Here is a 25,376-nt window from a genome sequence, read left to right as displayed (position 1 = left end):
TATATATATATATATATATATATATAAGGAATTATTTTAAAAGAGCATCATCATGGTACAACATAAACACGATATCCGTTTTTGTTTTTAGTTTTTAATTACAATAATTTTTGGAATAGTAATAATAATAAAAAATAAAAATAGTATGAAAACATAAATAGTACAATACTAAAAGAATATACTGTATAAGAAAACTTAAAATTGATAATTTATTTTGGTTGACAATTTTCTCATTAAAATACACTATGATCTCCAAGCCTCCCCTGTTCAAACTCCAGAAATCATAAATGTGATGAGTTATACGGTAAATTCCAGAAATTTAATGATACTCCTTATTCCCTTTTTAAACACAATTCTGAACAACCTTAATTACATCGTTATATAAATCAAGAGAAGTTTATATAAATCAAAATATTAAATTTCAAGAAATATGAACATCATTTCATTTGCCTGTCCTGTTGGAAAAAACGGAAAGAGATTTACAAGTAATTAGCCCTTAGTTACGTATATTGGTTGTTGAACTTACTTCCCAACATATTAATTACATATTTTACCAACTGAACTCGATTAGAGCCATCACGCTGTAACGTGAGATCGACATAGTACACGACTGCGTTACGTTGAATTGTTCCTTTTGAAATGAAGTGTAAAGAATGTATGAATTCGAAGTAAATTACACTGTTGGGTTTTGTATGTAAGATATGTAGTCCTCTACACGGGCAACTTCTAGAGAATTAACAATAGTTCAAAACTAAAGTAATGCAATCTTCTGAGTTTTAATATAAACTAAAGCACTACAATCTTAGAGTCGAGTGTTTGGTTAGTGACTAAGTTACGTTACAACTAAGAAAATTCGTGCGAGATACGCTGCTAACAGTTACACTAGAGGCACCAGATCAAACACTGTATCAAAGCTAAACCTTAGAGAAGGGTAAAAGGTAGTAGGATAAAATTTGTTGAAATTTGGCGACAGAAGGTAAGTTTTCATGTTAGTTTTTAAAAAATTACTTTCAATAAAATTTTCTGAGTCACTGAAAATGTATTAGTTTACTTTTATTTAATAATTTAACACGGTAACGAGTTTAAAATTGTAATAAATATAACCCGTTACACTTCTATTTATAAAAAAAATAAACATTTTCATGCTTTCACCAATTAAATAAAATTAAGTTATTCCTTTTTCACGATTGTTAAGATTTCCGTGTATGAAAAAAGTGATAACATTTCTCATGAAAAATAAAATTCAAAGTCCATATATTCAATCATGAGAAAAGAAGGGGGAGATACTTTTGTATCGCCGAAGCAATCGGCAGAACATAGGAAGGAAGGCCCGCCTAGGATTCTAGCTCCAGCAAATATTTTTTACTAGATGCTGAAAATATATGGCCCTTAAAGCATTAGCAAAAATCATGGAAACTAAATAAAATTGTCACATATAAGCCAAAAAGGGAAATTTTGGAGAAAAAATAGCTCATAAAAAACACTAAAGCACATCACAATTAAATGATCTTACATCAAATTAGGCTCATTCAATCATCATCAGAGGCAGAAAACTAAGAATACACATTAAAATACAGGAGCAGATTGCACTAGGCAAGCAATGTCTGTCCCTACTACACGTGATCAACCCTGCCATCGTCCTCATTGATTCCATCACCAGCGTGTCTACAAACAAAGACAATAACGTTTCTTAATATCTAGACAAACCATTCAGAGGGTGATAAAATCGAAAATATTAAATGCTTTGTGCTTGGTAACAAAAAGAATAAGATCAGAGTTGCATCAAGACGAACCGCCAAGAAGATGTTAGATTCCGAGCTTTTCTGTCTAATTGAAGATTTTCCAATGCACCTGATGTTTGAATTATGTCCTCAGCAAGTTCATCACTGTCATATCGCCAATTGTACTCATCCTTCCTATAGGCAGACATGGAAGATCCTCCTCTTCTATCTGAATGCTAGAGTGTAAATTAAGGGAAATTTCAAGCACGCAAATAACTTTAGGTATAAAAGTCAATTACAGAAAATACCCACCAGATGATGCCTGGGATGAAGGAACAGCCCTGCAAAAAATAGGTGAGTTATAAAAAAATGTCTAGCAGAAATGAAATTGTGAACATCTACAAATATAAATAAGTAAAATAATAAAGTAATACTAGACCAACTTGAAGAGAAATAAGGTCAGTTATGCACCTTCCTAGTGGAGGTAAGCCACCAGCAACAGACGAGGAAGAATGCCTACGGGAATTCCGTGAGTCGGAGTTTGGTAAAGACTCAGTTTCTGAAGCGGTATATCTCCTACCACTAGCCCTTGCTTGGGATAAATTCTACAGAAGCATATTCATCACATGATTAATCAAAAGTCAGTACACATTTGCAGCATTCTATGAAGTACTAACTGTGCTTTGCACAAAAAATGGCCTACCTAGGGTTTCGTATCATTAACTTCAAACACTGCACATGACAAACGACGATTTCCCCACTATACTATCATGCATCATCAACATTAAGTAGCCAACAACTATCTACACCATTTTAAGAAAAAATCTGCCATGTTTTTTCTTTCAACACATTAGCTTGTCCTCATAATAACATATTTGCACGAGCACAGCACAACACAACTCAATCAAAGAAGAGTCACCCGGAAAATTAGATTATAGCAGAAGGATAATAACTCAATCCAGGCTACTTTTATACTGATGCAACCTATATACTCAGAAATTCCAAGTCATAATTAATAATAGTAGTAAGGAAGGAAGATCGTGACTTTAGCCTATGTATCATTATCTCCTCAACCTTAACTGCAATGAACAGTCTCCTTTCCAAATTAACAACGTTGAATTCACGAAAATTTCAATATAAATTTAACAATTCTTAAAATCAAAATTAATCTAACCAGAAGACCCTGTAACATTTCTACATAGCTCCTATTGCAACAGGGCTTGGAGATAGCCCAGCAGAAGTACTACAAATATTTCCAATAAAGGCTCCCTGCAAATGTTCAATCCAACCGGGCCTTGATTCCTATACTATTTCAGGATCCAAAATCCCTCTAAGCACGATCTAGAAGAAGAACCATTATCTAGATAGATCAGCACAAAATAAAAGCACGGATGGAAAAAAAAAAACAATGAAAGCAGCTGATTGAAAAACCTCAAGCTTCAAAAATCCTTCAAGCACATCCAAGAGTAGAGGACTATCTCTGTTTCTGTTGAGATCATAACCATTTTTGGCACTAAACTCCTTAAGTTCCGTCTTCCAAAAATCTTTTTCCTGCAAAAACGAAAAAAAACAGCCAAAAGCCTTACAACGGAATTAAATGAACACACAAACTAGATGGAAAAATAAAAACAGTTAATTACCAAATTACATTCCGGAAGGTAAACTTTTAGTGTGTGATTGAGCTGCGCCCAGTCAAGGTACTCACATATCATCGCCGTAAGGAGCCTACCTGCACAGCAAATACCAAACTTAAACGAAACATAGCTAGTAATGCGGTGCATTCATTTCCATTGCACGGCAACCTAAAAATTCATTTATGGCCACATATAACTAGCAATAGGAAGCCAATTTTCATGCACAATTGACAAATCGGATCGGAAGTATTAAGAGCAGAGGAACAACTAGTAACAACCGTAATGGAAGCTGGTTATATATTCAGGCCATGTAAAGTAACAACACGGCGAAGGAATATTGAAAGACGACAAGAGCAGCAAGAAAGTAGGGTTAGGGATCGAGAAAAGGGCGGGAAGAAAGGAACCTGGAGGAGAAGCGTGAAGCTGTTTAGCTCGATCGTTGCAGCTACCAAGCAATGCAGGAGGTAGACCTTGGTCCTTCTCAATCACACGATCTTCCTCTTCGATGGCCTCGAACACACTCGCTCTGAGTTCGGCCTGAGACAAAAATAAAAAATGCAACAAAAACCCTAAGTCCCGTTGCGGAAAAATTGAATGGATCTAGACGGTGGGGAATTAGAAAGAAGAAACCCTAAGCGAAGGAAAGTGAATGTGTTCATGTATCTACGTACACGGATCCTGGCGAGAACGCCTTTCTTCTCGAGAGTGCGAGTGACCAGTGTCTTCAGGTCCATCATTTCCCTCGTGTAGTCGTCCATTTCTCTTTCTCCTTCGCTCAACCAATTACCACACCCAACTCTTTTTTTCTTTCTTCCTTCTTCTTCACCTTGTTTTCCCTCTTTCTGTGCTGCGCGTGCGCGATTGCAAATATTCGCGATTTCGTTGGTCACGTTAGTGTGGATCAACTATGGGCCGTCTCGCTTCTTTACTTCCACGGCCCAGGCCCACTTCTTCATTGGGCTTGATCAGCCCCTTCATTTAAAACCCTTTCGGTTAAAGTTAATATAATTAAGTTTAAAGCACAAACGAATTGTTCTTAGTGCTACTTTAGACAGGTAATAAAGCTTTGTCGGTGCTTTTATTTTTACTTTAAGAAACAGAGAAACAGAGAGTTTGAAGTTAACTGCAATGGCAGCGCTTGACCCTCACTCGTTCACGAAGGCATCGCAGACACGGACGAAGCACGTGTCCCTGAGTCTGTACGTCGACTTCTCGAGCTCCACCATTCACGCCTCCGTGCTCTTCCGTCTGGAAAAGCCACATCAAGGGCCATTCTCCCTGGACACGAGGTCCCTCACCATCCATGGCGTGATCGACCCCACAAGCAGAGCCTCTCTCCCCTTCACTCTCTCCTCGCCGGACCCTATAAAAGGGTCGGAGCTCTCCGTCACCCTCTCCGATCACTCATCCTTTCTCATCACTTACTCCACCTCCCCCTCCTCCTCCGCACTCCAATGGCTTCTCCCACCCCAAACCTTCGCCAAGTCGCACCCTTTTGTCTATACCCAATGCCAGGCCATCCACGCGCGCTCCGTCTTCCCCTGCCAGGACACCCCCGCCGTCCGGATATGCTACTCCGCGCGCCTCAACATCCCTTCGGAGCTGTCCGCTGTCATGGCCGCGCGCCACGTCCAGCGTCGTTCGCCCAAAAACGACGACGCTTTGGACGTCGCTACGCCCTCTCCATGGTGCGCGGAAGGGAGGGTGGTGGAGGAGTTCGAGATGGAGCAGTCCGTGCCGCCTTACCTTTTCGCGTTCGCTGTCGGGGCGCTTGGGAATAGGGAGGTGGGGCCCAGGACGAGGGTGTACGCGGAGGATGTGGCCGCTGTGTTGGACTCGGCGGCGGCGGAGTTCGCCGGGACGGAGGACATGATCAGGGAAGGGGAGAGGCTGTTCGGACCGTACGATTGGGAGAGGTTTGATTTGTTGGTTTTGCCGCCTAGTTTTCCCTATGGGGGGATGGAGAATCCAAGGATGGTGTTCTTGACGCCCACTGTTGTTAAGGGCGATGCGACCGGGGCGCAGGTTGTGGCTCATGAGCTTGCTCATAGTTGGACTGGGAATTTGATTACCAACAAGACCAATGAACATTTCTGGCTGAACGAGGTATTGTGCTGGGTGTTTGGTTTCATGTCATGTCATCGGAAAATTCTTGTTTAGTTAGATGTCTAAAATATCAGCTTGGTTTAGTGGCTTCAATTGACTTTTCTTCATAAAAAACATTAGACATACTGGCTAACGTAATTATAAGTGGACATTCAGACATTGAATAGCTCTATTCTGGGTCCAGGATTGACTTTTCATTAAAGCAAATTTATGTAAAGTTTATATCTGTACTACTTAGTTGTTTTTAGAGTAAACAACATCAGAAAATAAATCCATTCCAATTAGAGCCAATCTTAAAAAGACTTAACTATAACATCAATACTTTTGGTGCTGTGCTTATGCTTTCAAGTTATGTCTTTTTTTGTGTTTGAGAAGTGAAAGCCTAATTAGACTAATTCATTGAGTTCATCCTTCTAAAATAATAAAAGTTGTGGAAAGACAGACTTATATGTGCAGTTCTGATTTAAAAGGACATTGATTGTTGAAAAGCATCTAGCTTTGGTTTTTCTGTTTCTAGTCTCAGTATTTGACAAGTTGCCATGGAGAAACAAATAGTGTTCTGGTGTTTGATGATGGATTTTTAATTCATAAACATAATTCTTCTGTGGTTTCTCTGAACAAAGTTGAATCTGTGATGGTGAAATCATTCCTGATTGTGATTCCAGGGCTTCACTACTTATGCGGAGAGGAGGATTGTGGAGGCTGTACAAGGAGAACAAAGAGCCGCATTGAATATTGGAATTGGTTGGAGGGGTTTGAACGAGGATGTTGAGAGGTTCAAGGACAACTTGGAGTTTACAAAGCTAAAAAATAATCAGGAAGGAATTGACCCAGATGATGTGTATTCTCAGGTTCCATATGAGAAAGGTTTCCAGTTCTTATGGCGCATTGAAAGACAGGTATCTGAATTTGTTTTTCCTTGTTCTGATGTGACATGCCCACTTTGCATCAAATTCCTGATATTTGTTGTTGAGATGTAGTATTTTTATTTATCATGTATGGGATCCTTTCTTTAGGGTTAGGGGTTAGGACTGGGCCTTGACCCTTTGTATTCTACTTACTATCTTCTTATATAAACAGTAGTAAAACAGTAACAGTGAGATGTTTTTTCACTGTTTCATTTATCTGAAATCTCTTCAAGATGGTATCAAGAGCCAGAACATGAGTCTGGTTCGTCTTCACTGTTTGTCACAGTGACTGTCATCGTCCGCCGTCTTCCGCAACTGTCCGCCGCGGCCGTCCGCCGCGCCGTCCGCCGTCGCCGCCGTCGCCGCCGGCGAGTATACTCCGGCGAAGTCAGGGTTAGGTGCGCCTCGAGGAGCGCAACCCATCCCCGCAAGTCACGTCCCCGGAAACCTCCGCACGCGCCGCCACGCTCCGCTTCTCTCCGGCGACCTTCACGCGCGTGTACACCACGCGCCGCCTTCCCGGCGCCGGAATCGCGCCGCGCCACCGTCGTTCGTCTCGCCGGAGCCTCCTGGTCTTATATCTGCTCTTGGTTCTCTGTTTCGGTGACCATATCTTGACCCTAGGGTTTCTTCTCAAAAGTTAAGTTTTTTTTTAATGGCTTCTACGGGTGGAATGTCTCCCTCTCTATCAGCTACTCCTATTATTACCTCTGCGAAACTGAACTGGAAAAATTACTCCTCTTGGTCAGCTTCGGTGGAGTTGTGGTTTCTTGGTCAAGGTTATCATGATCATCTTGAAAAAGAGGTCTCTAATATTTCAGAGGAAGAGAAACCTAAGTGGCAGAAATTGGATTTTCAGTTGTGTGCTGTTTTATGGCAATCAGTTGAGCAAGAGGTCTTAGACATTTTGAGACCTTACAAGACATGCTTCTCTTTTTGGAAAAGGGCACAAGATATTTTTGCTAACGACATTCAACGCCTCTTTGATGCAACTCAAAGAGTAGCCTCACTCAAACAAATCAATCATGATATGGTTTCTCATATCGGAAAGGCTAGGGCTGCAGTAGAAGAATTGAAGAGTTTTTTTGTGGCTGATTCATTAGAAGATATCAACAAAAAACTTGATAAGTTTTACATGGTCTTAATTCTGAGGAGCCTACACTCAACTTTTGATCATGTGCGTGATCAAGTTTTAGCCGGTGATCAAATCCCTTCGATGGACAACTTAGTTACTAGACTTCTTCGTGTACCTACATTGGTCAAAGATGAAAGTTCAACTGATGTTTTTGAAACATCAGCAATGGTAGCACCACGAGGAAGAGGAGGAGGTCGGAGCAACCGTGGAGGACGTGGTGGTCGAAGTGGGCGTCCTCAATGCTCATATTGTAATAGAATGGGCCATACCCAAGACAAGTGTTATTCCTTACATGGTTTTCCCGATAAAGCTGCTCATGTGTCCAAGTCTGATCATTCAGAATCTAGAATTTCTGATGAAGAGTACCAAGAATTCTTGAGGTACAAATCTGAGAAATCCAACAATCCTGGCCCATCCTCTTCAATGTCAACTGCATGCATCTCTCAATCTGTGGAAGGTCTTAGTCCATGGATTCTTGACTCAGGTGCCTCAGATCATGTCTCTGGTAACATTTCCTCATTTTCCTCCATTTCCTCTCCCAAAAGTCCTCATTTTATTACTGTTGCAAGTGGATCCAAAGTGGCATCTCAAGGAATTGGCAAAGTTTCTTTATCACCTTCACTAAATTTAAACTCTGTTTTGTACATTCCTCATTGTCCTTACAATTTAATCTCTTTGAGTCAATTGACTCGTTCCTTAAATTGTTCTGTAACCTTTACTGCTAATTCCTTTGCTATACAGGAACATGGTACGGGTCGTCTGATTGGAGAAGGACATGAGTCACGGGGACTTTATTTCCTAAAACCAAGCTCCTCAGTATCTTGTTTTGCAACTTCATCCCCAAAACTTTTGCATGATCGTTTAGGTCACCCAAATTTGTCTAAGTTGAAGATGATGGTTCCGAGTCTCCAACACATTCAAGCCTTAGATTGTGAATCGTGTCAGTTAGGAAAGCATGTTAGATCTTCCTTCCCTAAAAAGTCTGAGACACGATGTAATTTTGCTTTTTCTACTGTTCATTCTGATGTTTGGGGACCAAGTCGTGTCACTTCTTTTGGTTTTAACTATTTTGTAACGTTCATTGATGAATTCTCTCGATGTACTTGGGTTTATCTAATGAAAGAAAGATCGGAACTTTTATCCATATTTGTGTCCTTCTTTAATGAAATTAAGAACCAATTTGGGAAGACAATTAAAATTCTCAGAAGTGATAATGCTAAGGAATATTTTTCTGCTGCGTTTTCCTCATTTTTATCTTCCCAAGGAATTTTACATCAGTCAACATGTCCTCATACTCCACAACAAAATGGCATAGCCGAAAGAAAGAATAGACACCTTATCGAAACTGCACGCTCTCTCATGTTGAATACCAATGTTCCTATTCATCATTGGGGAGATGCAGTCCTCACTGCTTGTTTTCTAATCAATAGGATGCCTTCTTCTTCTATTGAAAATAAAATTCCTCACTCGATAATTTTTCCAAATGATCCTTTGTATCGTGTTTCTCCACGTGTGTTTGGATGTACTTGTTTTGTTCATAATGTCTCTCCAGGTCTTGATAAACTTTCTGCAAAGGCTATTAAGTGTGTCTTTTTGGGATATTCTCGCCTTCAGAAAGGGTATAAATGTTATTCTCCCTCAACCAAAAGGTATTATATGTCTGCTGATGTTACATTCTTTGAGGACACACCTTTTTTCTTGTCCTCCATGGAGGAGAGTTCATCTATTCAACAAGTCCTTCCTTTACCATCCTGTGATCCCTTGGTTCTTCCTGAAACTCAACCTCAAAATGCCAATGACATTGTTCAACCACCTCTTCTCACATATCAGCGTCGCACTCCAGTGACTCCTTCCTTGCCTGAAGACCCCTGTGACTCAAATCCTTCTCCACCAGATTCTCGAATCATGGATCCTTCATCCTCTTCATCTTCTCTTGACTCCGATCACACTTGGCCTATTGCCCTTCGGAAAGGTACTCGCTCTACTCGTAATCCACATCCTATTTATAACTTTTTGAGTTATCATCGTTTGTCTCCTCCATATTTCTCTTTTGTTTCCTCCTTGTCTACCATTAAGGTTCCTAAGAATGTTGATGAGGCACTTGGTCATCCTGGATGGAGACAAGCCATGATTGATGAAATGCAGGCACTTGAACACAGTGGGACTTGGGAACTTGTCTCTCTTCCTCCTGGTAAGAAGTCTGTGGGCTGTAGATGGGTCTACGCTATTAAGGTTGGTCCGACTGGCGCTGTAGACCGACTCAAAGCCCGTCTCGTCGCTAAGGGGTATACTCAGGTTTACGGTCTTGACTATTGTGATACTTTTTCTCCTGTGGCTAAAATAAGTTCTGTTCGTCTTTTCCTTGCTATGGCTGCCATTCGCCAATGGCCTCTGTATCAGTTGGACATTAAAAATGCCTTTCTTCATGGTGATCTGGAAGAGGAGATATACATGGAGCAACCTCCTGGGTTTGTTGCTCAGGGGGAGTCTGGGTTAGTTTGTAAGTTGCATCGTTCTCTCTATGGCTTGAAGCAATCTCCTCGAGCTTGGTTTGGTAAATTTAGTCGTGTTGTGCAAAATTTTGGATTGAAACGTTGTGAAGCGGATCATTCAGTATTTTATGGTCATACTTCTCCTGACAAATGTGTTTATCTTATGGTTTATGTTGATGATATTGTTATCACAGGAAATGATATCACTAGAATTGCTCAATTGAAGAACCATTTGTTTAGCCACTTTCAGACCAAAGATTTGGGTCGTCTTAAATATTTTCTTGGTATTGAAGTGGCGCAATCAAAAGAAGGTGTCATCATTGCACAGAGAAAATATGCTCTTGATATTTTGGAAGAAACAGGTCTGACAAATTGCAAGCCCATTGATAGCCCTATGGACTCAAATCAAAAATTAACAAGAGATCAAAGTGAACTTTTCTCAGATCCAGAGAGGTATAGAAGGTTGGTTGGAAAACTCATCTACCTTACTATAACAAGACCTGATCTTTCTTATCCAGTGGGAGTTGTTAGTCAATTTATGCAAAATCCCCACATTGATCATTGGAATGCTGTGATTCGCATTCTCAGATATGTAAAAGGGAACCCAGGACAAGGATTGTTGTATGAGAACAAGGGAAGTACTCAAGTTGAAGCGTATTGTGATGCAGATTGGGCTGGTTGTCCAATTGATAGAAGATCTACCACAGGGTATTGTGTATTCCTTGGAGGGAACCTTGTATCTTGGAAAAGTAAGAAACAAAGTGTTGTTGCTCGATCTAGTGCAGAGGCGGAATATCGATCTATGGCTCTAGCTACATGTGAACTAGTATGGATTAAACAACTCCTTCAAGAGTTGAAATTTTGTGAAAATGAGCAGATGAAGTTATATTGTGACAACCAAGCAGCCCTTCACATTGCCTCCAATCCGGTGTTTCATGAGAGAACAAAGCATATAGAAATTGATTGTCATTTTGTTAGAGAGAAATTACTATCCAAGGATCTTGTTACAGAGTTTGTCGGCTCTAATGAACAACTTGCAGACATTCTGACTAAATCTTTAAGAGGGCCTAGAATTCAATTTATATGTTCCAAGCTTGGAGCATATGATCTATATGCTCCAGCTTGAGGGGGAGTGTTGAGATGTAGTATTTTTATTTATCATGTATGGGATCCTTTCTTTAGGGTTAGGGGTTAGGACTGGGCCTTGACCCTTTGTATTCTACTTACTATCTTCTTATATAAACAGTAGTAAAACAGTAACAGTGAGATGTTTTTTCACTGTTTCATTTATCTGAAATCTCTTCAAGATTTTTGTTTTGCAGAGATTCTGCATTAACTAAAAGTATTAATTGTTAAACTATGTTCATACTTTGAGACTGTTTCTTTTTCTCTTTTCATTTTGGGTTGCAAAACGTGTGCATGGTCTGTTTGTCATTCTGGAGCCTAACTTGACCAAATTTGTTGGAACTGAGTTTTTTGTTGTTAATTTTGGTGTGGTTGGGACAGGTTGGGAGACAAGCATTCGATGAGTTTCTGAAGAAATATATTGCTACCTTCAAGTTCCAATCAATTGATACTGAAACATTCCTTGATTTCCTTAAAGCTAACATACCTGGCATAGAGAACAAGATTGACTTGGTGCTGTGGACGGAAGGTACTGGCATTCCTCCTGATGCTCATGAACCTGATTCAACTATTTATAAATTGATTGTTTCACTGGCAAATGAGTTCATAAATGGGAGGATGCCAAGGGAAGATGAAGTTGCTGGTTGGCAAGGTCAGGAGTGGGAGCTTTACTTGGACAACTTGCCGAAATCCATTGATGCTTCTCAGGTTAATACTGTTTCCTCAGATTCCTTGTGGTAACATCATTTAGATAAACATCGTATTCTGTCATATTGAACATAGTGGTTTGTTCAAAACATCCATATTCTTCATTTCACATATGTTACCTGTGTTATTCCATCATAATTCTTTGGTACAATGCATGCCATGCAGCTGGTAGACTTGGATTCACGCTACAAGCTATCTGGGTCGAAAGATTACGAGGTAAAGGTGGCATTTCTCAGAAGAGCTATTTCATGTGGATGCAAAACTTACTACAATGAAGTGGAGAAAACCTTAAAAGGAGTTGGGAGAATGAAATATCTTCGTCCACTTTATACTGCTCTTGTGAAAGACGGTGGGAACGAAGATGGTAAAGTATTTGCCAAAACACTATTTTCAGAGGCCCGTGAGTGTTACCATCCGATTGCTCAAGGTGTTGTTGAGGCCATATTTTCCAAGCATCTGTAGAAGGAATAACTCTCGGATTGTTTAATGTATTTGGACGTTTGCATGTTGTCTTTTCTGTACTCCTTTACAATAAATAAGGTTTAACTTTATTCTGACACTTTAACAACTGCTGCAACGAGAATCTCTTTCATAACTCTTCTTCTTGAAGCATTTCAGCCATTGGTATAGGGTTATGTGGAGAGCAAAAAGAGTAGATAAGAATTAGTGATCGAGATTTCTCCTGTAAGATTTTTTATTAATATTAAGAAGGATTTAAGAATTTTCATTATATTAAGGACTTTTTTCTCTTAGGAGAGAAAGGGATTTTTCGTCGGAGTATTTCTATTTTTATTTCTTAAAATCACCTTTTTTAAAGAATATATGGTCAGTAGTTGTGGTAGATATTTTTCAAATAACTATTTAGTTAAAGACTTGAAAGAATTTATCATACATGACAATCTTTCGTTAGTTCACAATGTAATCTTTTATTTCAAAACTAATGCATTTATACTAAATTCTATTTTAATTTATAAAAAAATAATTAGTTCACAATGAACTGGTGAAATTTATAAAAATTGCTGAGATGGAGTAAAAATAATTGTTTAATGCTTAATTATTGCTAAAATATGGAAACAATACATAAAGAGGGCAACAATCTTTCCTCTGAAACTAATGCCATTGTTGAGTAAAATCATGTTAGTGGTAGGAGAGTTATTACATCTCTCGAAGAATCATTTGCAGCATATTATATAACTTTCCAGGCATGTTTTCTGAAATCTAAACCACTAAACAAGTTCAATAATCCGAGAGAACTAATAGTTTTCCCACCTTATCCTTAGTCTCTTGACTGAATAGTTCTCCATCCAGAGAATCAGTGACCAAAAGAATAAGTACAAAATAAGTAGGCAACATTTTATTCTTTGGTCACGCTCAACTTAATAACAGAGTGACTGAGCGGACTTCTGGATTCCATCATTAGCTACAAGATCCATGTCAACATGCCAAATGTACACTAGCAATATAGCATATAGAGCATGATGCCAACATGAACCACTTGAAGTTAAAACATGGAAATGACAAAACTCACAGTTAACGACTGCAACTTAATCCTAACTCATATCTCAGCTTCTACATTATCAGGTAAGAAAGTCTCTGCTAAAAGTCAGTGCCAGCTAATCCCTCTCACCCAAAAAGAAGCTCATAAACCTCCTTTGGATGACTTATCTTCCGAACCCAAATAGCTTGTTTCTGCACCCATTCCTATTACAGGTAATGAATCCATATCAAAACCTCTTTCTGCAGTTTTATTATAATCTTCATAATCACTACCACCGGAACTACTCTCCTCTGGAGTTTGAAGCGAATCTGCCTCAGCTTCATCCGTTTTTAAGTCAACATCTAACATGTCTGCATCTCCTTCAGGAAGTCGTTGCTGAAGGGGCACGGCGTCACTGATAACTTGACCCATCTTCAGTTTCTCTCTGTAATCCTCCATTTCTGCTCTGTACCTCTCTTTATCTTTCATGGCCTTCTCTTGATAAACCTTTAGGACAGTGAAACTGAGTGCATTAATATAAACATTACACAAGACACAAGAAAAAAACAAAAGGAAGATGCATGCATGATAAGCTTGTATCACTAAAGAAAATATTTACCGTCTTTTCTGATTCTTTTAACTTGTTCCAAAGTTCACCAATCATCCTACTAATCTCTCTGTCTTTTCCATGGTGAAGTGCCTTTAGTCTTGCATGCTGTTCAGCAAAGAAGAAATTGTACCCACTTCTGTTAGGTTTTGGATGAGCAGGATCTCTTCTTTTTATTTCTGATTTCTTCCTGCGTCTCCGACGATGAACACCCACCGAAGCAGAAGCGTTGGTATTATTAGCTGCGGCACCATGGGACCCATGCATTATAGGATTCTGTGGAGCTTGATAAAGCACTCCTTTGAGTTTCTCTGAACCAATCGTGACAGTAACTAGATAGCCACTTTCAAATTTCCCGTCAATGACCCCGATGACTGGAGATCCAGCCGAAGATGTTGCCATTGCTGAAGACCACAAGAGAATAAGCATTACTACTCATGAAAATAATCAAACAGTCTGAGTTAAAGACATGGAATCGCTGATGATTATTAAAAAACCATACGATAAAAACAAGTGCAACTTCAAGTCTTTTAGTAATATAAAAATTGGTCAACTTCTTGTAACCATTAGTTTACAATAGATTACAGTTTTGCAGATGAACTTTAGTAAAAATTAATACCACGGCCAAATCAAAAAGACAAGCTCAACTGTTACTAATAAAATAAGTGGTTAACTTCTGGTAAAGCTGAGACTTTTACAAGAGATCTCCCTTTTGCAATTGATCTTTTATACAAATTAATATTATAGCCAAATCAATAGTCAGTCAAATAAACGCAAGCTCGTATATAAAATATGCCACAAAATTTCAAAATATATATAAAACAATGCACAAAATGGGCATTGATGTTTGATACAATGTTCTTTTCCATTTAAGTCATGGAACATAAATCTCAAAAGGTAGATAAAACACTAGACCTACTTCTGGTAAATCACATCGTGGCACCTGGCATGTATATCAAACGTTAGGTACTTAATCATGCACACACCAACTCTAAGCTTGCTCTCAACTATGACTATTTCATGAAAGAAAGGTCCTGTTTGGAGATACAGTAATAGGTTGAGAGGAAAGGGACGGTACAAAGAATAGAATTACTATGCCATTCATTAGATTTTTTATGATGGAAACGGGAAGGTAATAAATTTTGCATTCTATTGTTCAAAAGTTGGATGAAATGGTGAGAATTAGAATTGGTCTATGCATCCCCAAATTGAGGGAATATGGGATGTAGCATCCCTTTAAGTTTCATTCTACTTTACGCAATCCATAAATGGCTACCGTTGTCATTTCATTCTATTCCAGTCCACCACACCATTTTCTATCATTCCAAATATAGTATTAAAAAGTCCTAAGACTAAAAAATTACAATGACCATAATAAACCCTTTTTTTCTTTTGCTTAGTACATTGTGATCAGCAATTAATATTGTTTCGGGAAAACAAAAAGAAGAGTGAAGACCTTCAGGCAATTTAGCAGCATTAACATTTGACTGTTGAAAAACAGCTGGTTGAATTTCTGGCAAAGACTGTGGGAACTGAATTTTTGGAGGAGGAACTGCCAGGGTTGATTGGTTCTGCAAAACATCTGTCAAAGAGAAGTGAAGATTTTACATTAGAACGGACTCACCCTTAACATTAGTTCAAACCAACAATGCGGTTTAAATGAAATTACCAGGAGCAGTAGGGTCCCATTCCCGGGATTTAAAATAGTAGATTTGTTCGTAGTGGTAGAGCAGTGAAGCATAGTACTTCCTCAAGACAAAAGAAGCATTTGTAGCTGTTGATGGAAAATTGAAGACTGAAGTTACGTCTTTCCATTTCCTCTCTCTAATTATCTGCAAGACAGATGAACCAGTTACAACTTTCAGCACTACAACCACAATAGTGAAGGTAATTCACAGTTTTCTGCCAGAATATCACACAAAAATGCTATAGAAATATGGAGGACAATAGATACCCAAAAACTTCTCACAACATTATTCTATCATAATCTTGAATTGAGAACACTCTAGAAAAAATATTAAATACAACATAAATTGAACTAGATTTACAAAAACATAGAAACTTGAACTAGATTTACAAAAGCATAGAAACTTTATTCACACATACAATACTATGATCTTAAACATTAAAGAAAAGATAATGACAAAGGAAATTCACAAGATTCACATTGAGAACGGAAACATTTCAGCCAGCTTTCGTGCATATTCAACAACTACCTATAAATTTGTAGTAAAAACACCTTGTGTTATTGGAACCCGCAATGTTCAGAAGAACGACATTGAACACCAGGCAATATTAAATTGATTTAATACAGATTCTGTCAGAGATCCAATCTGATAGAATCCTCTCCCAGCTAATTTTTCTAAACCTCCAACTGATTTTATTGTTGATTGGTTGGAGTAACGCTTATTAATCGATAAATTATTTACTACTCAATGAAATTAGTAGAAACATGTATGCAGTACCTCTTTGTCCTTTTGCTAAAACAAATAAAAGTTACTACCAGAAAATTTGTCTTGTTCCAATTCACCAGTCACGGACATTAGACATGCACGGCAATTTAAGGCATGGAAAAGCAAAGCAACATAAAGGGAGTTATAATCACATCTTACTTTTGCAATCCCTCCACGGGAAGTCACTTCAACGAAGAGACGATGCAAATCTAGTTCTCTTCCTCCAACAGTAGGAATCCTGCAACAAATTTCAAATGCAACAAAAGTAACTAAAAATGGTATTTGAGGGAGGGGCCGGGCCTTCTGAATGTTCAAAGTTGTGCAATTAAAAGACATTAATTAGGACGGCAAAATACTTCCAGAAACTACAAATTATATGCTGAGGTCCCGCTTCAGACAATGTAACATCATCATTATTTTAAACTAGTTGACAAAGCAAAGAATGCCTCTAAGATTTCTTAGGTAGAACCACAAAATATCATCAGATATATCAATCTCAAAATCAATATATATAACTATAGACCACGATGTCAGGAATATGGCCCAACAAGTTTGCATTCCAATCCTCAGAATGAACCAAGAACAAGCTCTACTAATTCACCTCTGCAGATTTTCCAGCGAACTCACTATCCTCTCTTCCAGTTTATGGAGGCCTCAAAGTTTTTACACGTACGAACACTTATAAAGCAAATAAAGAAAATACTTATATACATAGGTAACAACCAAATGATATCCAGGGAGCTTACATGTATTTGGTACCCATAGATGCGTGAAGCTTCTCCAAGGTAAACATGAAGAGCTGGGAATTGTCTACAACTTCCTCATATTTTGCTAGAGGAAGAGGATATGCACGAAAGTTCGAAGCTACATCTTTGATGGGTATTGAGCTGTTACCAACGCCAGAAGTTGATGCCATTAACTACTTGGTAATTTCAGTCTTCAGTAATTTCCTGCTTCACCATCAACAACAAAGCAAGTTTAACATTTGATAGCACTGCGGAAGGGGTGAGGGGAATAAGAAAAAGAAGGAATCAAAGAGAGAAAAAAAAAAAAAAAGCATTGGTACGTTGAAAATCACCCAGCAGCATTTACAGATATGAAAAGGAAAAACATAAATGATAAATGAAATGGCTTACATGCAGACAACAACAAAGAAAAAAGAATGGAGACAAAAAAGTGAAAAGAAACAGACAAGTTCACAGGATAAGAAGAAGCTGAAAGAAATTGTCCCATGAAATAAAAAATAAAAAATAAAAAAGGAAAACAATAAAGAGAGAGAAGCCAATAAAATCACCGTGCAGCAGGAGGTTCAGGACTGAAACAAGCCACAAACCCTGATAGGAGGACACACAACAGGCTGAAGGGGTGGTGGTGAAATAACTTGCAGTGAGAAGGAGGATACAAAGCCCAAGAAAAGGGTATTATGGTACAGAAAAGCTGTGACACAGCCATGAATTCCCTCAGATTACCGAGGATGTAACAGCAAGAACCCATCAAACAAAGCTCAGGGCTCTGGCCTTTGAAACAACAGTGGCTAATCAAGAAAAACCTTTTTAGACTATGGTAATAAAGACGCTCTACAAAGTCCCTTTCTAGTCTCTCCCAAACCCCAGGCACTGTTCACAGACCTATGTAGCCTATAACTGAACCCTGACATCGGTAGAATAGGATGGTATTCTATTGCAAATTGCAATTACGTGATATCTCTCTCAAAATATGTATATATGTATGCATCTATCTATATCTCTGTCTTAACATAACCCTGGCAAACCAATCTTTTCCATACATAAATACGCAATGCATAAAACAAGTCATTACTTTAATTGATCTTTCTCTATAATTTGATACTGTTTCAGGGTAAAAGGAAATTCTTGGGTTGATGTCATGATGCCAGCAAATCCATCCCTCCAGTAACAAAAAGTATCACAAACTTCAATTTTCCAAAGAAAATTCAAATCGGATTTCTTGTCCTTGTTGCATTGCGCCACCCTCTAATGGAGGTCAATAAAGAAAATATAAATTCCTAAAGCAAAAATTTTCATTTATCCATTATCCATCACAATAAAGTGTGCACCTTGTGTGTATGTGTGTGCAACTTTCTTGCATTATATTTCATTAAAGAAGTTGAGAAGAAATAAAAAATAAATAAAGAGAATATATAACCGTAACTTACATTAAAAAGAATATGACAAGATGCAAATCCAGAAGCAGAAAAGAAATGTGAAAAGTACAGGTTTTGTTTATATAAAAAAGACTAAGAGAAAATAAAAATAGTAATAATATATGATGATATTATAAATGTGAGGGTTAATTTACCAATGGTAACAGAAGATATCATCATCTTCTCATCATTCAAATGAAATGACAGCAAGGAAGAAGCTTTCTTTTAAAGACAATAATAATGGCACTGTTATTATAAAATAGATTCGGAGGTGCCAATGAATGAATGAATTCGATGGTGAAGAAGAAAAAATAATAACCCTACAAATTTTATACCCATTTCTCGAATCACGCTTTTACCCTTCATCACTTCTCCATTCTTCCACATACTCAAAGGGTGATTCTGCCTTTGCCCACTCAATTTTGCATTCCTGAATATATTTAATTCGATGTGAAGTTAATGGTTTATTTTCTATTCAAATAATAATAATAATCCTTTCATCTTCTTTCAAATTTTCTCAGTAAAAAAAAACAATAATCCTTATAATTTTTTTTATAGAATTGTTGAAAGGGAATGAAATGGGCCTCAACCGCATCTGTAACAACTTGCGGAATGTGAAACGCTCACCACATAATATTGTCTATTTTATTTGCCTTAAATCTTATCTTTAGTCTTTAAAAAATAAGGAAAAGTTTATTTTTATGAATTATTAATATAAAAAAAACTATATTTAATCCAATAAAAGAAAATATTCTTCTGTGCCTTAAAATAAAAGTTAATAAGCTTATTATTGTATATATACATGATTGCATAACGGTTATATTATAGGTGCACTCTATAACTTTATCAGGTTATATTTGGATTCGTGGTTCAAATATTTGATCACGTCTTAAAAGTATAATTATTAGTCATTTATTTATTTGTCAAAATTATTTCCTTCAGAATAGACTTCTAAAATCGTAGAAAGAAAATAAATTAATAAGAAAAATTACAAATATTTTAATTAACAAAGATAAAGTCTAATGAAAGAAAATAATATCTTTCAAAGAGAGTACAAGTATGAATTTTGATAAATATGTTACTAAACTAATATAGATGCAATTTAATGAAAACATATATTTTTTTCATGTTTGTGCACTTTAAAATCACGTAAAAAAATTGTGAATTTTGAAGAATTAGAACAAGCAAAATCCTAAGACAAGTTTTAAAATAAGTTAAGCATTTTATATCTACTATTAAAAAAATCAAATTAATGCTATGAAACATAAAAAAAAAATACTATTTAAATGGTTTCCTATTTACTAAGTCTAAATTGACCCATTTATCGACATAACAGTTCTCAATCCTAAAAATATGTAAAACTTTAAATTCTATATAACTATACTTCTTGGTACATTTCCTCGGTCCACTCTAAAAATCCAAGAAACATTCTTTTCTGAAAATAAAATATTATACACCAAAATAGAATCATACTCCATACTCAATGAGTACATTTTATTTAGGTTACTTTAAATTTAAAAACAAAAACTAAAAAGAAAGGATAGTTGATCCACTTTCTATGTATCTTTTAAACTTCCATTTATGATATTTTATTCCACTATCATGTTTTATTGTTTTCATATTATTTTAAATAACTTTTATTTAAAATTAAAATTATTATTTTTCAATTTTATTCTTTAAATTATCTTTTAAATCATCGTTAATCTAAATTTAGTTATTTTATAAATTAAAATAATTATTTTACTATTTTATCTTTTTAACTATTTTTTAAAATTTAACTAATTATTTATAATAAAATTTATTTGACAATAAATATTTATTATAATTTAATAATTTTTGCAAGAATAAAAAATATATACATATGCACTACACACCGTGTTTCCACTAATATTAACAATGAAAATATGTTTACTACAAGAGGACATATCAAGCTAAATTTGTTTATCAAAATTTTAACATAATTTAAAACAAAATTAAGAAATAATATTTTTCAGAGAACTTTGACATCACATATTAATTTATCTTAATACTCCTTAAAAATGTTGGGAGGGAAATAGTGTTGATGCTGGCTTACAATTTTTAAACAGTTGTAATTGGGGATGACAATATATTTGGTTAGGCATGAATACTATCTACTTGTATCTAGGGGTGGCAATGCGGGCCGGCCCGCCCCGTTTAGGCCCGTCCCGCATAAGGCCCGCACATCGCGGGCCAGCCCGCCCCGCTCCGCACATTTTATGCGGGCCGCATACTCTGGCCCGCCCCGCATATACATTGGCCTGCGGGTCTGCGGGCCGGCCCGCTTTTTTTTTTTTTTTTTTATTTATTTTTTTTTTTTATAATAAAACTTTCAATGTTTAAAAATTGGGAAACTTTAAGAAGTTCACAAAATTAAGTAAAGACTTTGGGAAATTAGATGATAAATTGATAATTCAACATTTTCATCATATTCATACTATGACATACACAATGTATTCTTTAAATTTTAGCACATTAAAAATTACACAATACTTGTCTTTTCCAATTATACAAGAATTTGAAATGTTAATGCAAGAGTCCATAAAAGAAGTAATTAATATATACAAGTGCAAGTTTTTTCTTTTTTTAAAATTTTATGCGGGCTTGCTGGCCGGCCCGCGCGGGCCGCGGGCTAGCCCGTGCGGGCCGCGGGCCTATGCGGGCTCAATATCCTGGCCCGCCCCGCATTTTTTCTGCGGGCCCGCGGGCCAGGCCCTAATTGCCACCCCTACTCGTATCCCAATCCACAACAAAAAAAACATTTACTCATTACCTGCCAATTTATTCGTTGGGTATCTATTTGAAAAATACTTGCAATTTTTTTAAAACAAAAGGATATTCGTATGTACTCATAAATTTTTTTAAAAAATGTTTTATAAATTTTTAAATAAAATTTAAATAAAAATTGAATTTTAAATTTAAATTTAATTTAATTAGATATAAATTAAATAATAATTTTAATTAAATTTAACTTAATGAAATATAAATTAAATTCTAATTTCAACTTTCTGCAAGTACTCATGGGTACGAATAGTATGACCGCACCCAATTTGTTCATAAACGGGTATTAAAATATCCATTATCAGTGAGTAATAAATATCCGCAAATATCAACTACCTATTGTGGATTTTCAGTTCAGTTCAGTTCGGTTCGGTTTGATTCAATTCAATTCAGTTCGGTTTGGTTCAGTCCAAACTGGTTTGGTTCAGTGTGGTTCACTTTGGTTCAGTGCAGTTCGGTTCGGTCCAGTTCAGCTCGGTTCAATCCAGTTTAGTTCAATGTGGTTTGGTTAAATTCAGTGGGGTTCGGTTTGATTTAGTGTGGTTCGGTTCGATTTAGTGTGGTTTGGTTCAGTCTGGTTCGGTTCGGTTCATTGTAGTTCAGTTCAATTCATTTCAGTGTGGTTCGGTTCGGTTCTGGTTAGGTTCGATTCTGGTTAGGTTTCGTTTAGTGCGGTTCAGTTTGGTTCGGTTCGGTTCAGTCTGGTCTGGTTAGATTCGATTCAATGCGGTTCAGTTCGGTCTGGTTTGGTTCGGTTTAGTTCAATTCGATTCGGTTCGATTAGTTCAATTCAATAAAGAATATATAATGAATTATTTTTAAAATAACTGTTAAATGTAAAATTAGAAAAAAAAAATATATATATATATATATATAAATAAAAGAACCTTTTAAAACAACTGTTGAAGACGGAAGAGATAGGTAGACTAACGGTTAAAAGTCAACTATTTATTAAATAATTATTTTTAAAAATAATAATTAAGGGTACAATTGGAATAATAAATTATGGACACAAAAAGAGAATATCCTCTTTATATATTGTTATAGATGAACAAAAATAATCTAACTAAACTTAACTATGATTATCTGTATTATATTAAAGTAACCAAAACAAATTCTAAACTATTTATAATAAAAAAAATATTAAAGTAAAATAAATTAATATAAATTAAACTTCTATCGGTTAACTGCTCACTTTTTTAATTATGTAGTTTATTTTATCTTTTTTCTTCAATGACCTCTTATCATAAACACCGCACACTCTATTTTTTAATTCAATCACCATCATTGAGACAATGATCGTGAGCTTCTCATCTCCGTCACTACTATATAAGGCCATGCGGCCTTGCTCTCGTCGTCCCACCTTACCACCTTCACTGCAATTCTAACACCTCACACCCTCCTAACTAGTATGTCTTTTTATTGAACCTTAACTCTAACTAACATTTTATCTTTCTTTTATATGTCTTTTGCATTCTCCTCATTTTTTTATACTCAATGTTTCACTACTCTCACTTCACCTTTTTTTTTTCATCGTCTTATAATATTTTTCTTAAATATTTAGACTTTTACCAATTTCGTAACTCTATTTTCTCCACTTTGACAAAATAGTTATTTGTGTAAAAAGTTAATACAAACCAATTTAAGCTTGTCCTTTGAATGTTTTGTTATTCAAAGTATACAATTTGTTTATGTTATTGTTTATACACTTGCTATATTTAATTTGGAAAAAAACATTATGTTTCAATTGTTTAAGAGGGACCTCACGATTGTGGTGTTGGTGCTAAAAAAAAATTTGGGTGTAACATTTTTTGTGCACATTACAAAGCAACTATCGTTTTGCTCTATATTAATTAATTATGAAAGTGTAAAATTTTACTTTAAATTCTCTCATCTCTTTATGAAGGTGTTTTAAAGTTCAACACAACTAAATAGTATTTCAATTAAGTTTGGTTCGGTTTGGTTCGATTCAGTTCAGTCTGGTTTGGTTCAGTGTGGTTTAGTTTGGTTTAGTGCGGTTCGGTTCGGTTAGATCTAGTGGGGTTCAGTTCGGTTTAGTGTGGTTTGGTTCGGTCTGGTCCAGTTCGGTTCATTGCAGTTTGGTTCGATTGGGTTCGGTTCAGTTCGGTTTGATCCAGTTTGGTTCAATGCGGTTTGATTCAGTTCAGTGTGGTTCGGTTCGATTCGATCGGGTTCAGTTAGGTTTGGTTCAGTGCGGTTCGGTCGGGTTCAGTTAGGTTTGGTTCAGTGCGGTTCAGTTTGGTTCGGTTTAGTGCGGTTCAGTTCAGTTTGGTCTGGTTCTGTTCGGTTCGATTCAATGTGATTCAGTTCGGTTCGGTCTAGTCCGGTACGGTTCAGTTCAATTCGGTTCGATTCAGTTCAGTTCAATAAATAATATATAATGATTTTTTAGAATAGTTGTTAAATGTAAAATTAGAAAAAATATGTAAAAATAAGAGAAGTTTTTAAAACAACTGTTGAAGACAAAAGAGATTTGTAAACTAACGGTTAAAAGTAAACTATTTATTTAATAATTAGATTTTAAAATAATAATTAAGGGTACAATTGGAATAATGAATTATGGACACAAAAAGAGGATATCCTCTTTATATATTGTTATAGATGAACAAAAATAATCTAACTAAACTTAACTTTGATTATCTGTATTATATTAAAGTAACCAAAACAAATTTTAAACTGTTTATAATAAAAAAAATATTAAAGTAAAATAAATTAATATAAATTAAACTTCTATCGATTAACTGTTCACTTTTTTAATTATGTAGTTTATTTTATCTTTTTTCTTCAATGACCTCTTATCATAAACACCGCACACTCTATTTTTTAATTCAATCACCATCATTGAGACAATGATCGTGAGCTTCTCATCCCCGTCACTACTATATAAGACCATGTGGCCTTGCTCTCGTCGTCCCACCTTACCACCTCCAATGCAATTGTAACACCTCACACCCCACCCAACTAGTATGTATTTTTTTTTTAACCTTAACTCTAACTAACATTTAATCCTTCTTTTATATGTCTTTCACATTCTTCTCATTTTTTATACTCAATGCTTCACTACTCCCACTTCACCTTTTTTTTTCATCGTCTTATAATATTTTTCTTAAATATATAGGTTTTTACCAATTTTGTAACTCTATTTTCTCCACTTTGACAAAATAGTTATTTGCGTAAAAGGTTAATACAAACCAATTTAAGCTTGTCCTTTAAATATGTTTTTATTGAAAGTATACAATTTGTTTATGTTATTGTTTATACACTTGCTATATTTAATTTGGGGAAAAATATTATGTTTCAATTGTTTAAGAGGGATCTCACGATTGTGGTGTTGGTGCTGAGAAAGCTTTTAGGTGTGACATTTTTTACGCACATTACAAAGCGACTCTCGTTTTGCTCTATATTAATTAATTATGAAAGTGTAAAATTTTACTTTAAATCTTCTCATTTCTTTACGAAGGTGTTTTAAAATTCAGCACAACTAAATAGTATTTCTGTTTAGTTTGATTTGGTTCGATTTGATTCAGTTCGGTTTGGTTTGGTCCAATCCAGTTTGGTTTAGTGTGGTTCGATTCAGTTCAGTGCGGTTCGGTTTGGTCCGGTTCGGTTCGGTTCGATCCAGTTTAGTGCAATTTCTTTTGGTTCAATGCGGTTTGGTTCAGTTCAATGCGATTCGGTTTGGTCTGGTCCGGTTCGGTTTAGTGCGGTTCAGTTCAGTGCGATTCGGTTTGGTCCGGTCCGATTCGGTTTGGTTTAGTGCGGTTCAGTTCAATAAAGAATATACAATGAATTTTTAAATAGTTATTAAATGTAAAATTAGAAAATATATATATATATATATATATATATATATATATATATATAAGAAGTTTTTAAAACAATTGTTGAAAAGAAAAGAGGTTTTTAGACTAATGGTTATAAGTAAATTATTTATAAAATAATTAGTTTTAAAAATAATAACTAAGGGTAATTTTGGAATGACGAAATATGGACACAAAAGAGAATATCCTCATTATATATTGTATTCTA

The 25,376-nt window shown here is 36.1% G+C and overlaps 3 protein-coding genes across 5 annotated transcripts; 1 reads left to right on the top strand and 2 right to left on the bottom strand.

Annotated features, from left to right (window-relative positions):
• Positions 1–1,412: 1,412 nt before the first annotated feature.
• LOC114190642 (protein TONNEAU 1b-like) lies at positions 1,413–4,228 on the bottom strand. Its single transcript, XM_028079602.1, has 8 exons — positions 4,027–4,228; positions 3,760–3,892; positions 3,362–3,450; positions 3,153–3,272; positions 2,193–2,326; positions 2,034–2,062; positions 1,794–1,950; positions 1,413–1,665 (listed from the first exon to the last, which is right to left on the bottom strand). Exons 1-8 carry the CDS (start codon positions 4,111–4,113, stop codon positions 1,614–1,616), a joined length of 801 nt encoding a protein of 266 aa, XP_027935403.1. The 5' UTR covers positions 4,114–4,228; the 3' UTR covers positions 1,413–1,613.
• A 179-nt stretch (positions 4,229–4,407) lies between these two features.
• LOC114190641 (leucine aminopeptidase) lies at positions 4,408–12,421 on the top strand. Its single transcript, XM_028079601.1, has 4 exons — positions 4,408–5,461; positions 6,127–6,360; positions 11,503–11,829; positions 11,995–12,421. The coding sequence occupies exons 1-4, from the start codon at positions 4,484–4,486 to the stop codon at positions 12,289–12,291; spliced, it is 1,836 nt and encodes a 611-aa protein (XP_027935402.1). The 5' UTR covers positions 4,408–4,483; the 3' UTR covers positions 12,292–12,421.
• A 648-nt stretch (positions 12,422–13,069) lies between these two features.
• On the bottom strand, positions 13,070–18,372 carry LOC114190236 (high mobility group B protein 15-like). 3 transcript variants are annotated; one of them, XM_028079039.1, is made up of 7 exons: positions 18,185–18,372; positions 17,113–17,316; positions 16,526–16,604; positions 15,583–15,745; positions 15,370–15,495; positions 13,926–14,317; positions 13,070–13,813 (listed from the first exon to the last, which is right to left on the bottom strand). In XM_028079039.1, exons 2-7 carry the CDS (start codon positions 17,280–17,282, stop codon positions 13,469–13,471), a joined length of 1,275 nt encoding a protein of 424 aa, XP_027934840.1. In that variant the 5' UTR covers positions 17,283–17,316; positions 18,185–18,372; the 3' UTR covers positions 13,070–13,468. The 3 variants fall into 3 exon arrangements, with proteins under 3 accessions (XP_027934840.1, XP_027934839.1, XP_027934841.1); XM_028079038.1 differs by lacking the exon at positions 18,185–18,372 and adding an exon at positions 17,661–18,137; XM_028079040.1 differs by lacking the exon at positions 18,185–18,372 and adding an exon at positions 17,433–17,493.
• Positions 18,373–25,376: the final 7,004 nt, after the last annotated feature.

This window comes from Vigna unguiculata, chromosome 7 (assembly GCF_004118075.2).
Source record: "Vigna unguiculata cultivar IT97K-499-35 chromosome 7, ASM411807v1, whole genome shotgun sequence".
NCBI lineage: Eukaryota > Viridiplantae > Streptophyta > Magnoliopsida > Fabales > Fabaceae > Vigna > Vigna unguiculata.
This window is presented reverse-complemented; position numbering and strand designations above follow the sequence as displayed.